At 29.1% G+C, this 17719-nt stretch overlaps 1 protein-coding gene across 6 annotated transcripts in view; it reads right to left on the reverse strand.

The window, feature by feature from the left end:
- LOC112597675 (NAD kinase-like) overlaps nucleotides 1-17719 on the reverse strand; it is a 59309-nt gene that overhangs the window by 6608 nt on the left and 34982 nt on the right. The window contains exon 1 of one of the 6 annotated variants that reach the window (XM_025343824.1): nucleotides 13706-14260. The exons of 3 other annotated variants lie outside the window; for them this stretch is intronic. In XM_025343824.1, coding sequence (XP_025199609.1) covers nucleotides 13706-13995 — 290 coding nt within the window. In that variant the 5' untranslated portion in view covers nucleotides 13996-14260. Of the gene's footprint in view, nucleotides 1-13705; nucleotides 14261-15374; nucleotides 15631-17719 lie in introns of those variants that run through there. 2 more of the 6 variants (XM_025343823.1, XM_025343828.1) reach the window with 2 other exon arrangements.

The following is a 17719-nucleotide window of genomic DNA, read 5'->3' on the forward strand; positions in this document are numbered from 1 at the left end:
GTATAAATGTGCAATAAAGTACATTATTGCACTAGTTTTTATTTAATAACCTTCGAAATTAATTTTCTGTTTTTTAATACAATAATAGTGAGATGATAGTGATGTCCTCGAAATATGTGACCCAGCAAGTTGTGTCAACTAACATATATTATAATTAAAGTTAATTTAAATAATGAAATGAATTAAATATTTCGTATAACAATAGATGTAAAGAGATATTTATATAATGCTATAGTTATACTTTTTTTTCAATCGTTTTTTAAGTTTTCCTGGCATTAAATCATTTAAACTATAATGATATATTTTACATAAAACGTTTATAAAATACATAATTTTATTAAAATTATGTTGAAAAAAATACTTCAATTTAATTAAATTGTTGTGTACCACGTGAAAAACGTCTGATTCGTAATATACTAAATGTATTTAATATTAGATAAGTTGCTCCTCTAAATAGTAAATTAGTACTTAATATATTACATTTAATTTTAACAATATTATCATATTCTATATTGATGCGGTTAGGTTAGGTTAGGTTAGGTTACCCATCTGCTTATACTATTTTTATGTACCTACATACCTAAAATTCACTATAAAATTTGAGTATATATAGTAAATGGATAAGTAATTCAACTTTCAAAATATATACACAAAAATTAGCTTTCTTTAAATTAGCTATGATACATTTTGTAAGAAAAATTTTTGAAAATAGAAATCTTTATTTTAACTATCAATTTATAGTTATTCATATTTCAAAAATATTAAATTGAAAAAAGTTATTGACAATACAAAGGGATAAACATGATAAGACGGTAAGACACTGTATAAATTAATAAAGTCTACTATGTATTATGTATAATTATAACTTCTGTACAATCATCTTCTATAAATTATAATTTTAAATGTAGTTGGTAATTAGAAATAAGACAAAGAAAGTTACCTACTTTTCCGAATTTATAATTGTTCATTATTTACGTATGAGTGTCGAGTAATATATAATCAATGACTATAAATTTTGTAAAAAGAAAAAAAGTCCAATAATGTTTACCTAAATGTGAGATGTATGCCTATATTAAATGTATTTTTATTCACTTTATTGGGTTTAAAGAGAATTTTTAATTTTTAATTTTCATAAAAATATAATATTTTTCACAAAGAAACTATACATATACTTTTAGATTCAAAAATAAATAAATTATGTATAAAATAGTTATTATGGTTAATTTCCGTATTTCATTTTTGCATATCCACTATATTGACTATTAAATATCATTAGTTTTTTTTGTATAACATTGACCATGATAAATAATATAATTGTATAATTAGATATGATGATTAAAATTTATAAAAAAAAAATCAACCACAAAAAACATTTGTTCTCTGTACTTGAATTTTTTTATAGGAGGAAGTTTAAAATCAAGTACGCTTCGTGGTTGTATAACATATATCTATAACGGTTTTTGTGCTGACGTAATGTATCTATTAAATATTGAAAAATGTATTATATATATTATACTTATTTTAATGAGATCGTGTTGGTTAAATTTTACCAAAATATGTCTCATAAATTAACATTACATTTAAATATACAACAATGGCGATTTGTCCTTCTGCAGAAATTCTTACGTATTGATTACCTAATTAAAGACGTTTAATGATATGTGTCAGTATAAGTTATAATCATAAATATTTACCGAAAAGTAGGACAATCTAAAATGGTTAGAGTCTTCTTCAGTTTTTACTAGTATATGAATTATTAAACGGTTAAATAGCATCAACTGTGAGTATTGTATTCAATTTTCACGCACGTATTATTACAATACATAGCTTACACTTTTTTGACAAACAAGACAAATCAATAATATCAATAGGTGTGTAGTGTGTACGTATAATACAAATAATAACATACATATATTATTCTTGATATACAATAGTATGAAGTATGAACTATGAGTAAATACAGGTAGCCCCATTGCTCGATGAAGTTTCGTATTTGATCTAACAATTGCTACTTTCGCAAGTTAAATAAAAAATAATTTTGGTGTTTAGTTTAGAGTTGTATCTACATTTAATAGTCCTTGAAATATAACAGAAAAAAATATAATGTATACTAATTTTACTAAAGAGTCTTAGTATACACAAAACTAATATTACTAATGGATACAGACTACTTTAGTTATGAAATTCTAAATTCTGAAGGTAGTCGTAATTTGTTGGTTATAATAGTGGAAATTAGACATAGTTGGTCACCAAAGCTCTATCCAGTGGTGTACTTGTCTAACTTGAATTTACAAGCCCAGTGTAAAAAAAAATAAAAATAAAACGGTTTTATGTATTGTGAATAATCCAGTCCTCTCAAAAAAAAATAATAATAATAATATTAATAGCATTTATTCTATTTTTTAATAACAAAATAAATTAAATATTAATCATAATTTACAATTGTCATATATTATATGATATATTGTCCTTTCTTTAGTTATATTGTGAAATATTTTTAAAATTACTTGTTTCCAACTTTTGTAAACACATCGACAATTTCCTCAAAAACCACCTTCATAGTTGTATCTTGTTCAATTGCAATTTTAAAGTAATATTAAACCATTTAAAGGATAACATTGTATATAATAACTAAATATTTATTTTTAACAATAACATAGTTACAAGTTACAACGACAATTTTCAATTCAGATTTTGAAATGGTAAAAAAGATCGACCTTTTTCATTTTTAATAAATGGTGCTGTAGGTTGTCGCTACTATGCATCTTTATACTCGTTTTAAATTATGAACCGTTTTTTATCGTATGTTTAACGTATTTATCATCGAAATCATGTGACGCTGAAGTTTTGTTTCTTATTTATATGTATGATTTGATCACGTCCTAGTTCTAATTTTTACAATATTATACAATGTAATAATAATAGTTATATTTATGTCAAAATATTCATAATTAATATGATTATGATATATTACTGGAACACAAAATAATAAAGTTATATTCAAATGAACTGATAACTTCGTTATTATGCTGTAGATAAGTACATAGTTTTCGATATTATAGTCCATAGTTAATGAAAAATCAAAACTACATAATATAAAATAATAATAAATTACCATGCTATATAAAAGTGGCAGCTCTACTAACCGTAAATAAGTGTAATATTAGTTATTAGATATTATTTTATTTGCGTGCGAATAGATTCAATATTGTTATTATCAGTATTCTGCATTCAGCTTCAAAAACACGAATTTCCACAAAATTCTACCAAGGTCTTTGACACCAGTACAGTACTATTTTTTATATAATTCATGTACGGAATAGATAATATTTAACAATTTATTATTATTCATGTTTTATATATATATTGAACAGAGAATTATAGATACTACATAAATCTTTAACCTATTATTCACTAGATATGATTTATATTACAGCGTGCACCTCATTTTTATTTTTGCAGAAATTTTAAGTCCATTACATTTTAAAATAATTTTTATTTGATTTAGTAAGAAATATATACAGACCTCTATATATATTTTACAACAAAGTGGATTTTTTTTATTACTAGTAAATACGTTAAACACACGTCGTAGTGGATCGAACGTCTGCTACACAAGGCCATCAACACACGTGGTTTATTTAATAATGATACTTACACATCACACAATGTCAAGGTCTGTAATATTTATTGGAATTACCTACTATATTATTTTGTGTTTTCGCTTACAAGCAAGCTGGTGTGAAGTGAACACCATGCATAATGATAAGTGTATTTGTAACATATTATTATCATTAATAACGTGAAATTACGGGGTTAGGTTTTGGTGTAGTATATACAGGGCGATTTACCAATTCTTGCCATTTTAAGAGTTTCATATGGTAATACAAACTTTAGGTTTTGAATAAATTCGTTATTAACGGAAAAATAAGGCAAGTATAAGAAGGGATATTTGGTGAATTACCGAGAAAATTCATATTTGTAGGGTACCTCACTACTACCTCCTGATAATAATGAGGTGGTACGGATCGAGTTGCGGATTCATTAGTTAATAATTTTTATAATATTGCAACCAACCGTAATATTAGTTTGAAGTTGCGTAGAATTGCGCACATTCGGTAAACGTGTATATACTGCACTAGCCAAGTACGATAGTTTATGCATGCATTTTTTATGTTGCGGGTGTGTTGAGAGTAAAAATAATAAAATCTTTCACAATAAGTGAAAAATGTGTGAAAAACCGCACGACTGTCGACGTAATAATTAATAACACACATCTATCTGATGGCTAAAATATACATTATACAATGATATCTTTAGTTATAGTTATAATGTATGTTATTGTACATAACAACTATCAATTCATTCAAAATTATACATAATATATTAATATTATATACGATTATAATAATATAGGTATTTGTTTTTCGATAAAATTCACAATTTGTTTTTTTTTTACCTTAACATTAATAATTGATAAATACACGAGTTTCCACAACGACCTCGCGTGTTTCATCGTGTATTTCAGTATTTGTAACTGCATATTATAGGTTAATAATGTATAAAAAAATATAAATAATATATAGTTTAATACGTTTCAATGTCGTATTTATCTCCGTCGGCCGTCAGTTTTTTTTTACTAACGTATTTGGAAAATTCATTATGTGTTTTGTTAAAAATCACAATTATTATTATAATTTATAAATGAGATCATTGATGTAAATATTGTGAAATTTATTATTATTATTTCTTTCTTTTTTTTTTGACCGTGTTAGTTGAATTACTCTGTATTTTTATATATGTATGTACATTGGCGTCCCCAGATGGGGGACAAGACAAGGCACTTCCTCCCCCCCTCTAGAGTTAAATTTGTTACCTAATTTTAATAATTTAATGTAATAATGAAGAAACATAATAATGTTCTATAAATAAAATTTATAAAAAATCTTCATTTATTTTTAAATTAATTTTGTCCCCCCCCCTCTAGAAAATTGTCTGGGGATGTCCATGTGTAAAATAAGTATACAAATGATATAATATGTCACATAGATACATTATTTATGTACGCATTATATTTGGTTTTAATTACTATGGATATATGTAATTACTAATTTATTAATAATTATTATTTATTATACATTGCATTGCAGTTTGTAGAGTATTTTACCATATTTGTGTTCCCATCAATTTTTTTCCATTAAATATTTTTGAAATGTGATTTTATAAAAATTAAATTACTTTATTGGAGATAAGTAATATCTACTGCATTCATAACTATTAAAATATATAATATTTTCTTTCAATTGTTATTCAAATAATTATGTACGATTTAAAGTTTTAGTAAGGCACGGATACAAAAGTAATATGATATAATATAAGAACAGGCAATAATACAGTGTTTGGCGGGTGTGCACATTGAGACACACTGTATACTCAATATAATATTCAAAGTGTGATGTTCTTTATACACGCACACATGTCACACATAGACACGCATACTTCACACGTTTATTATATCAACTTTATACTATAAACTATATATACGTTAACGAATTATAATATATGCAGTTAACACATCGTCGATGTGACGAAGAGATTAAAAACAATAAAAAAACATTCTCGTACAAATCGCCTTTGCCCTGATTTTCGTGACGACAACAGGCGGTGACCTCGACTTCACTCTGACAAATCATATAATATAAGTAGGTACAGGTTTTAAGTATAAATATACGGTGCATAAAGACATATAATATAACCATGTGCAAGGTGCATTAAATTATATGCCCAGACCATTTTTAAATATTAAAAACAAATATAGCGCAAATAAAACAGTTTTTTTTTCAAAAAAAAAAGGATGTTTACATCAGGACAGTTACGTCTGCAGTATTAGATGTATAGCATTGTATAAATCACAACGGTGACGATGAATTTACTAAAGTTGCAAATTGTCTCCATCAGTTGATAAATTCACCTGATTCGATCATTATTGTAACATGTACATTGACATTGTATCGTTTAATAAACATTCAATATTATTTATATTTTGTTGTATTATCATACTAAATGTGTGCAGACTAAGAATTGTTCGTTATATCAGTATATAGTGTTGTTATCATATTTATATTATTATCTGCAGTTATACACGCTTTTATTTGGTTTTGTTAAAAAAGTAAATCATTTTTAAAAGCACTTCAAACGGGAATTTAAATACAAATATAAACGCATTAAAAATATTTTCAAAATATACTTTTAAATGTTTATTTAAGTATACAGTTTATGTCTAAAAAATCTAACTTTCAAGACTGGAATTTATTCAAGTAAGTTTTTTTTTTCACATAAATAATTGCATATGATGATAAAGTATTATTTTTTAATTGTTATTAATAGGTACACCAAGTGTCATATTTCATAAATATTAATTTTTGTGGTCAATTTTGATAGTATTTCACTAGTTTAATATACACTCGTATAATATAATAATATAAATACATGTAAATATACTTAAAATATTTTACGATCAACGCAGGCATTATTACGACGGTGGAAAGTTAAAACTCAAAACTTGGAAGGGATGACGACGAGGTCGAACTTCCATTCTTAAACCTTTTTTTTTTCTAGAGAATAATTCATGACGAAATTTCATGATGAAAAATTAATTAGTTTTTGAAATTCTAACTACAAGTTTTTAACAATTAACAATATTATATTTAATATAGTTTAATTTAAGATCACAAAAACATTGAGATAAACGCTGTAGCTACGGGTCATGGTGTTATATAATTTATTACTAAATAATGATTTAAGTATGACCCGATAATAAATAGAAAATTAGATTTAATTTGACAAAATATGATGAAAAGTATGATTTTCATGACGATTTTTTTTTTTTAAATCGATGTATAGACATTTATTTTATTATACTAAAATCGATACTGAGCTTCACACAAAAATATACAAAATTCAGAAACGTGTGTTACCTATTCAAAAAGGTACCAATAATCAAATCGTTGAGTTTTTATCTGGGCAGCTCTAGCTATTCAAAAATATTTGTCCGAGAAAATTTTTTGTATGATGTTATAGTATGTTTTAGATATATAATCTGAAGGTTGATCTATATTGTTATTGTTCTGCATAAGTTATTTAGTTACCTACATCTATAAGAAATTGTTAACAATAAGTAATTTACAAACTGTTATTGAACTATTTTTTTGTTTCAAAACTTAATTTTAAAAGAAGATCTTCTGAATATAGTAAAAATAGATATAAATACAACCAGGCTATCATGGCTTATATTAAAGTTATGACACGTAATCTGTAATATTTTTTAAGGTTTAATACAATTCAAACTTATGTCATTTTTAATAATATTGTAGTATTAAAACTACATGTTACATATTTAAAATTAATTACACAATAAATGATTAAATATTATTTAAAAGGAAAATAAAATTTATCACTTTGCTTCCGACATCTGAGCCATTAATAATTAACACGGTTTTAATCTCGAATATCTACGATGTTACATTACGTGTGTGTTTAGAATAGAAAAAAAAGCAACAGTGCTATAATAACTATTGTAACATATACATATTATTATGTACACTCGCAGGTGATGCGACCTTATGAATATATATAATACGAATGCGAGTATAGCTTATCTTCGCTCCTCCTCGCTAAACAAACTTCACGCCGTGTTTAGCCGCACGAAGTGTACTATGTATTTGCATAATGATCGGTTCATCCGTCAAAAATTGTATTTTATATAAAATTCTATGAATTCATCATGTAGCAAACTACGAAAAAATCATATCGATTATGATATAACCTAAACTTGACTCTGAAATATATGTAATGGCGAATCGCGACATAATATTTCACACTGTTCGATCAAGGTTTAAAAAAAATCATATATTTTATGAGTGGAAGGAAAGAGAAGAGATTATAAAAGCCTGTTTTACCAAAGTCTTTTTACAATTTTAATTAAAGATATATACATATATATATATTATATAATAAGAGTATTTATATTTATATAATCGACAAGTTTTTAATTTTACAGAGGAATTTGGAAAATTTTGATGGTCGCATTCTGGTGTTATTACATTAAATAATAAATATATACTGCCCAAAATATAATATAATATAACCTTGACATAGACTGTATTTTTTTTTTATGAATATTTAACGATTTCAATTATTTGAACACGAAGGTTAATGGCTTGTAGAATTTGATCGGGAAACAACAGTTACAGCAGTATTATAAATACAAATCATAATATTTGATAAACATATTATTTTGTGTGGAAGTCTACATCGGTTCAGAAAATGTCATTTTCAAAACCGATTTATCCCAATTCAACTTACCGGATATTTTGACCTTGTCACTCTGTATAAATAGTTTACCGTTATAAGTATAATATAGTATTTATATATTCTGATATTTGTGTTCAGCTATTAAACGCACACGTACAACAATAATAATTACGTTCAATAATGCGACATTTGATCCGAATCAGCTGACTACCGGCCACTTCCGTTGGACTATATTGATTATTATAATATTATATTGATTTAGAAATTATAATGTATTACAATATCACAGGTGTGTTCAATGTTTATATGGATACACACGCATAATATAATATAATACATATAGACGTAAACCCGCATTGTATAATAAATTATACCGTATGCGTTGTATATAGATAACGTTTGAATGTGAAGTGAATTTCAAATTCCAAACGGTAGAGTATTACTTGATCAAACGATGATGAGTGATGACAATAATTCGATTTGTGTTATTGCACTGTGGCACGTTTTTAAATAAATATAGTGAATTCCGCTTAATGTGGTCACATTGGGATCAGCCCTGTTTGCCCACATTAAGCGGTTGTCCATAAAAACCGAAATTAGTTTAAAAAAGAAATTGTGATATCAAAAAAGTTCTTATTTTGTACACGTAAATCACACAATAAAATTGAAAAAATGTTAAATTACTATATAAATAAAACTAAATATAACATACTAAATAAAATTACTTTTTGGATGTGGGAGATATGCAAAAATTTTAATTGCTCGTTGTCTAATGTCTAAGCTGTTTAGTGTGGATCTGATTTATAAAAGTAGCACACGTTTCAAGCTTATCGGATGGACTACCCTCGTTACTATCTTATGTATATTCTAACGCTATGATAAAATAAAAATTGCCTACATAAACCGAACCGAGTGCCCATATTATGCGATTCATTATAATTTTGCTGGTATACATTAGAATTGGGATCAAGCCATTTTGCCCATATTAACCGGTGCCCAAATTAGGCGGAATCCACTGTACATACTGTACGATACATTATAGTAAGTATATGAGGTGCACGTATAGCACCCATTTAAAGAAGTGGAGTAAGATAACAGAAAAAGAGGTTCGAGGATTGAAATTGTTAGAAAAAGTTACCATACACATTATGTCCCTTCATATGTATGGGTAACTAATGAGTAATGGCCATCTCTTTTTAACCATGTCGACAATCTGTTGCTGGGTGTATAGGCCGCGTGGTCCATATTTTAATATATCTATGATACCATTTTATTATACGCCTTGCAGATAACAAATTTTTAGGATCACTTGAAATGAGGTCTCGGAAATTGAAAAGACAAAATGTAACCAATTACCGATCACCCTCTGGAATAATGAGAATAGTTCTGAGATCAAAGGGTTACAATGATTATGAAAAATAGAATACCTAATACGTAATATTATTTCTCGTATTTATGAATAATAATGCTTATATTTGAGTCACATATATTGATTTATAATTTTATCGATTTGTCTACGATAGTTCTACGGTGTAGTTATTGGACTATGAAAAATGTGAATTCAAAATGATTGGTAACATGCAATAAACCTATTATAATTATGTTATATAAACGTGAAAATGTAAAAAAAATAATAAAATATACATTTTCAAACTTATAATTGAACGTTTGAAGTTAAATATAATTATTCAATTTTACTTTTACAGTTGATATATATTTATAATATATTCACATGTCGATGCGGTTAAAAGTCCAATTGCCATAACCTTCACTCTGGTTAAAAGTGAGGTTTTAAAGAAGTACCAAATTCATATCATTTTCTTATTTTCTAACCAATTGTAATAACCCACGGGTTAATTTTTAATGTTTAAGATTTTATTTTTATTTTTTATTTATTTTAACATACGCCACATAAGTTAACGTTTAGTGTCGTTACTCGTTAGTTACATCTAAATCATATACCAAGTAAACTGTATATAAGATCTATGAAGCCACATTTACATTATTATTCTCACTATTGTGATTACAACGAAATGTTTTGTTTTTTTGTATTTTAAAATACTTTAAAATAAAACAATTCATAACTAAAACAAAACAATGGATACGTATATATTACTACGTTTAATAAAAAATAATAGATAATACAATATTGCATAATATTATTTATTATTATTATTTATTATCATCATAATTAATTATTATTATTCTTTTATTTTATTTATTATATTTATTAAATGTAGTAAATCTTATATAAATCACTGTAATGTCTGTAATTAAAAATGCTGTTCTATTTATTATGTATTCAAATCGTAGTACGTAACCCTCAACTAAGTAAAGATAATTTTAGAGATATTAATAATAATCCCCAACTCAATTTTTTAAGATGATTGATTCAACAGTTAACATAGAATTAACAAATAGGTGCATATTTATTAGTTAGATCAAAACAAATTATGATGAAGATAAATATTATGTTTTAAGCTTTTTCTGTAAAATTATGTTTGTGATATGCGATAATTAGCCTTTCAATCGTTGACATGAGTATATGACATATTGTTTAAGTACTCTATTAATGATGGATTACTGTTTTTTAATATCTAAGATTAATTATTTTTAAATAAATATCATTTAAAAACATTTAATGCATTGCGGTGAATGTATTATAGATCACCATTCTAAGGTATTAATATATTTCATTGGAAATTAATTAAGATATTACAATGATGCTATATTTATGAGTTTAATGTTGTAAGTAGGTAATATCAAACATGTATACATTTCATCGAATGTCTTTTGAAGTCTTAGAAGTTAAATGTTAAATGATCAGAAGTTTTAAATAACACAAATAAAATTGTCGTATGGCTTACAACTTACTAGTATTTATGTATAAACTGTTCACGTCTCACATTAACGTTTGAATGAAGGTAAGTTACTAAGTTAATTTATAGATAGGCTTTAAAATAGCCTATAGCCTGTAGGTATTTAAAATAATTATTAATTTATCTCGATTTTTAAAAACATTAAAAAAGATTAAACATAGAACCTTTGTTTTGTAAAAATTCGCTAAAATTTTTTAACAATCATGTTTTTTGTATTAACAATTAATTTTTTTGAACTGTAAATATGTCGGGACACATTGTTTTAAATATTATATTGTACTATAACCTATAATTAAATTGTTTTGAAGATTTTCACCAAAAACGAGGAATGTATATATTTATAGTTATAAAATAAATAACGATTAAACGATGTACCTTAAATCTTCATTGCAAAATGTACATGCGTTCGGCGACGAAATAGTATCGCGCACCTGACCGTATACAATATTTTTAAGATTAACGAAACACGTAAAAGCACTTCTGCACACTAATATTACATTTTATGTTGGGTGGTTCATCGAGCATACTCAACCTCATTTTTTTCTTTAATAATAAATTTGTTTATATTTTATATTTATTGTTTTTTATTTTATTTATTTATTCAGGTTCTGATTTTTGTAATCTTTAAACATATTCAAAGGCAATGTTTGAAAAACAGAAGTTTCTATTTTGTATTTATATAAGACATTAAAGTAATACATAAATTCTCACAAATTTAAAAATATGGTTTTTAGGTATATTTAAGTATTCTAAAAATCAGATTTAATGATATACATTTAAGGCTAGTTGATGAAAATACTAACTCTATATAGGTAGGTATAATATACAGGTTGCAAATGACATATAGTGAATTTCACATAATTATAAAAACTCGATTCTTTATATTATTTTAAATTAACGTCCTCGGTTGTTGTACAATAGAAAGTGTTATTTATTCAGTTCCAATGCAACATATAATACTTGTTTATTCGTTAATATATGTGTCTATTTTATTTAAAACCGTAAGTATGATGAGTAGGTTCAATTTTCATAGTATACAGAATGATGTATGTTATATTTTAGTATTGAAGGTATGCAAATCGACTTCAAATCAATGGGCACATTTATCATAATATTAAATATAAAATGTTCGTCCAACTGTGTATCATTCGAGAGGTGAAAACAATAATCGAGTCGAACTCCTATTGTAATTTTACCCTGACTTTGCAGATAATGGCTAAAATCGTATTGGCAACTGTGGCAGTGCGTTAAGCACATACACTTTTCTTAAAAATAAAAATGCATATCACGCCCGTCTAGCCAAACATTAAAAAAAATGTAATATTATTTAATTATTCGATTCGTAAGCAATAAGTAGTAAAACTATCAATGAAATATTATCATTTGAAATACATCTTAATTAAAACATTTAAATGATGGAATAATTTAGTTAGCTAATATTTTCTGGTAATAAGATGAAAAATGGTTGTTTGAAATCGCAACAATAATGATGTGTTATTTAAACGCAATATTGCAATACATTTTGATTAACGACTATAGCGTATAGTATCATCTGAAGTTGTCTATATTACGGTGGAGCTACGTTGGATATATGCACTATATGAGTATATATTATATACTTACTACAATACTATTAAACAGAAAATATAAATAAATAGCGTACGCGTACAGTGTACACAGTCACATACCTAAAACAAGACTATCACAACTTAAAACTTATAGGTTTGAGAGAAATGATTAATGTTTATAACCAAGTTATATTAAAGAGTTGTTTACTTATGCATTTGAAACTAAAAGCTCATTTACTATTACAAAACATGTCTTACAGTATGGCAACTTCAAATATTATGAAATAGTTTCTTATAAATCGAAAAATTCAGACTTATTTATCTTTATAACTTTTCAAGTGAATACAAGATTGCCTATTTTGAGACTTGCCGGTAAAATATTTCTATTTGGTAATTTGATTAATTGGATTAGGTATAACAAAAAAAAAGTATTTACGTACTTAAATTCAAGTTTGGCTTAGTTGTTTTGAAAATGAGCTAAATTTCAATACTATTGATTCATTTTTAGCAAAAAAAAAAAAAAATGACATCGAATGTAGCGTATTTGCGCTACATAGAACTAATATTTTTTTACCGATCGAAAGTAATCATAACTCAAAATTGATGAACTTCGAGTTGTAGCAGTGTCTTTCTAGAGGTGCGAATTATGATGACGTATAAAATATGCGTACTGTTGCAGAGAGTTCCGTGCCGACAAGTGATTTTTAACCTTGTGCGGCGGGACCATACCTAAGGAAGACGGTCGTACGCAGAGGCACCGGAAAAAACCGATACATAACTCATATTAGGTTTTTTCAACGGCTTGGGGGAATGACCTTTAACCGAGACAAACGATCGCACCACCCTACCCCTCTCTGCACGTGCGAACGACTTAAGGATCTGCCGTGCCATATGCAACGGCTCCTATATAAATATTACTGACACGGTGAAGAAAATTTCACTTACGGCCACGATCCGGACCGGCGGCGAGGTTTTCGGACGCGCCGCTGTTCAGCCGTGCAGTTCTGACAGCCGTCGTCGATACGGCCGACCGTGGCGGCGTCACTCCGATCGAACGTGTCGGTCACGGAGACGGAGGTTTTTGCCGCGGACCGGTCGCAACACGTCCTGCCGTTAACGCCGTCTTCGCGACTCCGGCACGACACCCCGAAGGACGTGGACGTGTCGGTCGCGTTGCCGCCGTAGCGTCCGGCCGACGACGAGCCGAACGCTTCCTCGGCGTGTTGCACTTTCATGACGGTGATTTTCGCGCGTTGCGACGAGACGGAACACAGCCGAACGCGACCGCGTCCTGTCGGTATAATATTATCGCGCCCGTCACCGGCCGGCGTTATTTATTTGTGATGTGGATATCGCGCTCGGGTCGGCCGATATTCCTACACGGACCTGATCGCGATGACCGCTGTTGCGCCCGACGAGAACCTATATATTATTATGCGTCAGACGAGAACCTATGCGCCAACGGACGGCGAGCCGACGACTGCAGTTGCCGTACACACTGGCAAACCGACTTCGGAAGGTGGCACGCGATGCGCCGCGCCGCCCCACTTCGGCACGTCGCAAACGGTCGTTCCCCCACCGACCGATGTTTGTAATATGCGAGTGCGTCGCGCATGCCGCCGGTGTCATCGTGTCGATATAATAATGACATCAAACAATAATAATAATTTAATAATTTTATTATGCATCACGAATAATAAGAATATAATGCAATTCAGTGTTCACTTGGACATCACATAATTATTACAATAAGTTATTGTATGATTTGGCGACGACGGGACGCGATTAAAAATCAATTACACTCGACAAATCGGGCGAAAATAATCGATATGCAACCGCAATACGATACGTCTTGTGGAGAGTGATGTCGGGAAAAATAAAATAATGCGATGACGACTATAATATTTTGATATCATATTATGACAGTGCTACGGCATATAAAGTGATAAACCTGCAGCCGTAGGTACGATTCATCAACCACACTCAACGCCTCCCCTTTTTCTTCTTCTTCTTTTTCTTCTTCTTCGATAATGACGTGGTTATTTAGAATTTAATTTTTGGAACCATCAAACAATACGATAGCTGTATACGTCGTATAGATTATAGAAGACCGTATTTCCAAATTCGAAGAAAGAGTTTTCGTACTACACGTATGGTACTATTCAATCAGGTACATCAGCGTTTTAAAATAAAACTCAATAAGTTAAAAGGAGGGCTTTTATCGGAAAAATATGAGTTTGTATCTATTACATCCTCGAACGGTATAAAAATAATCTCAAAATTTTGAAAACATAATCTTGACGTATACGCGCTTGAAAATATCAAAAAAAAAAACCAGATTTTGAACAACCCATAATTTATTATTATTGTTGTAGAAGAAAAATAGGCACTCTACGAATAATCCCGTAGACGCGATTCACCGGACTCGTGGGTTCTTCGCGTGCCATTGCGTAAGTCGCGCAATAATAAAAGACCTTCGGCGGCGTCGATATTTGCGCAACGGCGCCCGAGGAAGTCGCCAGACGGGGCGAACCGCGGTGTTTTATTAAATAGAGGTATGCTTTTGATGTTATATATTATTTATTAAAGTTATGTGTGGCGACGCGAAACTGACCTTCTTTTCAGCGGGCTCAATCCACCGGCGCCGTCCGAAACCGATGCCGCGGTACAAGTCCACGCCGGTTCCCATTGACGCTCGTCGTAATAATCACTGTTACTCCTCATCGTGCTGGGGCCGTCGTTCTCGGTATGTATTATTAATATACCAGCTAGATATCTCCTATCACCACTGATGTACTTATTGCGTGTACGGCTAATAATAAATTAGATTACCGTTTTGTAAACGACGTTTTTCGACTGATTTATAATTATTATTATTTTTTTTTTTTTTTTTGGCACTATTCACTATTATTTGAAAAAAAAAAAAAAAAATAAATAACGAGATCCGATCCGATCTGCGCAGTCTTGCCCTCCGCACTGCGCTTGCAGCAAGTCGTACACGATATATTATATTATAGTTTTTGAAACGATGTTAACATTAATTATTATAATATGATGTTATTGTCGCACCGCGTCAGTCACGGTGCGTCCGGCACACAAGATATATACAATGTAAGACGTGTACGTACGTACGGCGTTCGGGCGTAAGTGCGCGCGCCCCCTCCGGTGCGGTGCGATTTCCACCTTGCCGCCGGCCGATCACGCATCGTCATCGCCGCCGCCCGAACCCGGGTGTCCTTGCCAGAAAAATTCAAATACCGAAGAGAACCTTTCACGGCACCGCGTGTCTCCTCGTATCCAGCGATGGTCGAAAATATACAATAGCTCTACAGCCCCGACCGTTGAGAGTTATTTTCGTAGAAAATTCACCGGTGCCTGCGGGGTCCGGAATTCACAACGGCCCGGCCAATTCATAGAAATGCAGTCATTTGTCGAGGAGAACGAGCGTATATACCGACCCAATAGAACAAACGTGCGGAAATGTAAATAAAACAGTTTGTATATGAATATCGATCTACAGCACTCGCGAGCCGGGGCGATAATTATTTTCCGAGTCTTTTCCGAGTTGAGTCATCGCGGTCTTCGTTTTTACCGCGAGAGTCCGGATGGGTTTCAAGTTCGACTCCCGATCTTGTAAACGATATTTTTTTACATCTCAACTGTTCCCGAGTATACCTTTAAATTTTAATAGCTCTCATCGATATATGCGCGAATTTAAAGTATTTATAACTGCATTTTTAAATACTATAATAACGATGAAAATAGTCTTACGCGCGTACAATAATATAATAATTATTGACGCACAGTAAATTGTAATTAATGTAAGGTTTTCGTCTGGATAGTTTATATTATTTTTAGGTGTCCGGCAAATCATACATTGCTAAGTATTACAAGTACTGTACGTTTTGTGGTACGTATGAAAATATTCGTTTTTAAATACTTTCATCGAAAAAATGATAACAGAAAGATTTAAAAAGTTCCACGCAGATAAAACACAAATGTACAGTTGCAAGAGATGATTATTTAAATCATAACTATAAGTAATGTATTTCACTCGATAATAATAACAATACTATTAAGCATCGCTCTACGTGATGCCAGTAAAACATAAAACGATTATTTTTTAAAGTATAAAGTACATAAGTACATATTATTTTACTAATATTTTAGTAAAATCTCGTTTAAAATTGCCTTGAACAATTCCGGAACAATAATTATGTCGATTTTGATAATCGCATAATATTATAATAACGTAAAAATTATTCAAGGGCCTAATAATATTCAGTTTTTTCTGACTATTAATAATAATAAAAATAAATAACTACATGTAACTATATTGTATAAGTATTTAGAAATATTTAAGTATATAATAAAAACCAATGGGATATAACAATTTATAACAAGTATACACGTGTTAATATATTATACTTGTTGTTTTTTAAATTTATTTATTAATTTATTTTTCTCGTTTCCCGTATTTTGTAAAATTATATTAATACACATTGTAAGACTATCTAGGAAACTCGAAGCTAAAGGGAACTAAAAAAAATTGATATTCTGAATATTCTAATATGTATTTAGTTAAATAAATTTACATTATTTTAATTTTTAAAGAAAATGCAATACACTGTATTCATATTGTATACAATATAATATATTATACTCGTAACTTAAATTTATATTTTAAATTTTAAATTTTTTAAATATATTTGGATTTGTGTCTACTATACATAAATAAATTATATCATGTAGTTATGTATAAAAACATATCAGACCTGTTGCTCTATTGCTCTGGAAATAGTTTGTATTGTCGTAGTTTAATATTTCCCACGAGTTTTAATATTATCCAGAACATTTTCTAATCCAATAAGGCAAAAAATGTTATTAAAATTTATTATTTTGCTTTAACTCAAATCGAACAATCGTTATTTTAACCATCGTCCATCGCACATTTCATAA

This window comes from Melanaphis sacchari, unplaced genomic scaffold (assembly GCF_002803265.2).
Source record: "Melanaphis sacchari strain LSU unplaced genomic scaffold, SCAv2.0 Contig43_pilon_pilon, whole genome shotgun sequence".
Classification (NCBI taxonomy): domain Eukaryota; kingdom Metazoa; phylum Arthropoda; class Insecta; order Hemiptera; family Aphididae; genus Melanaphis; species Melanaphis sacchari.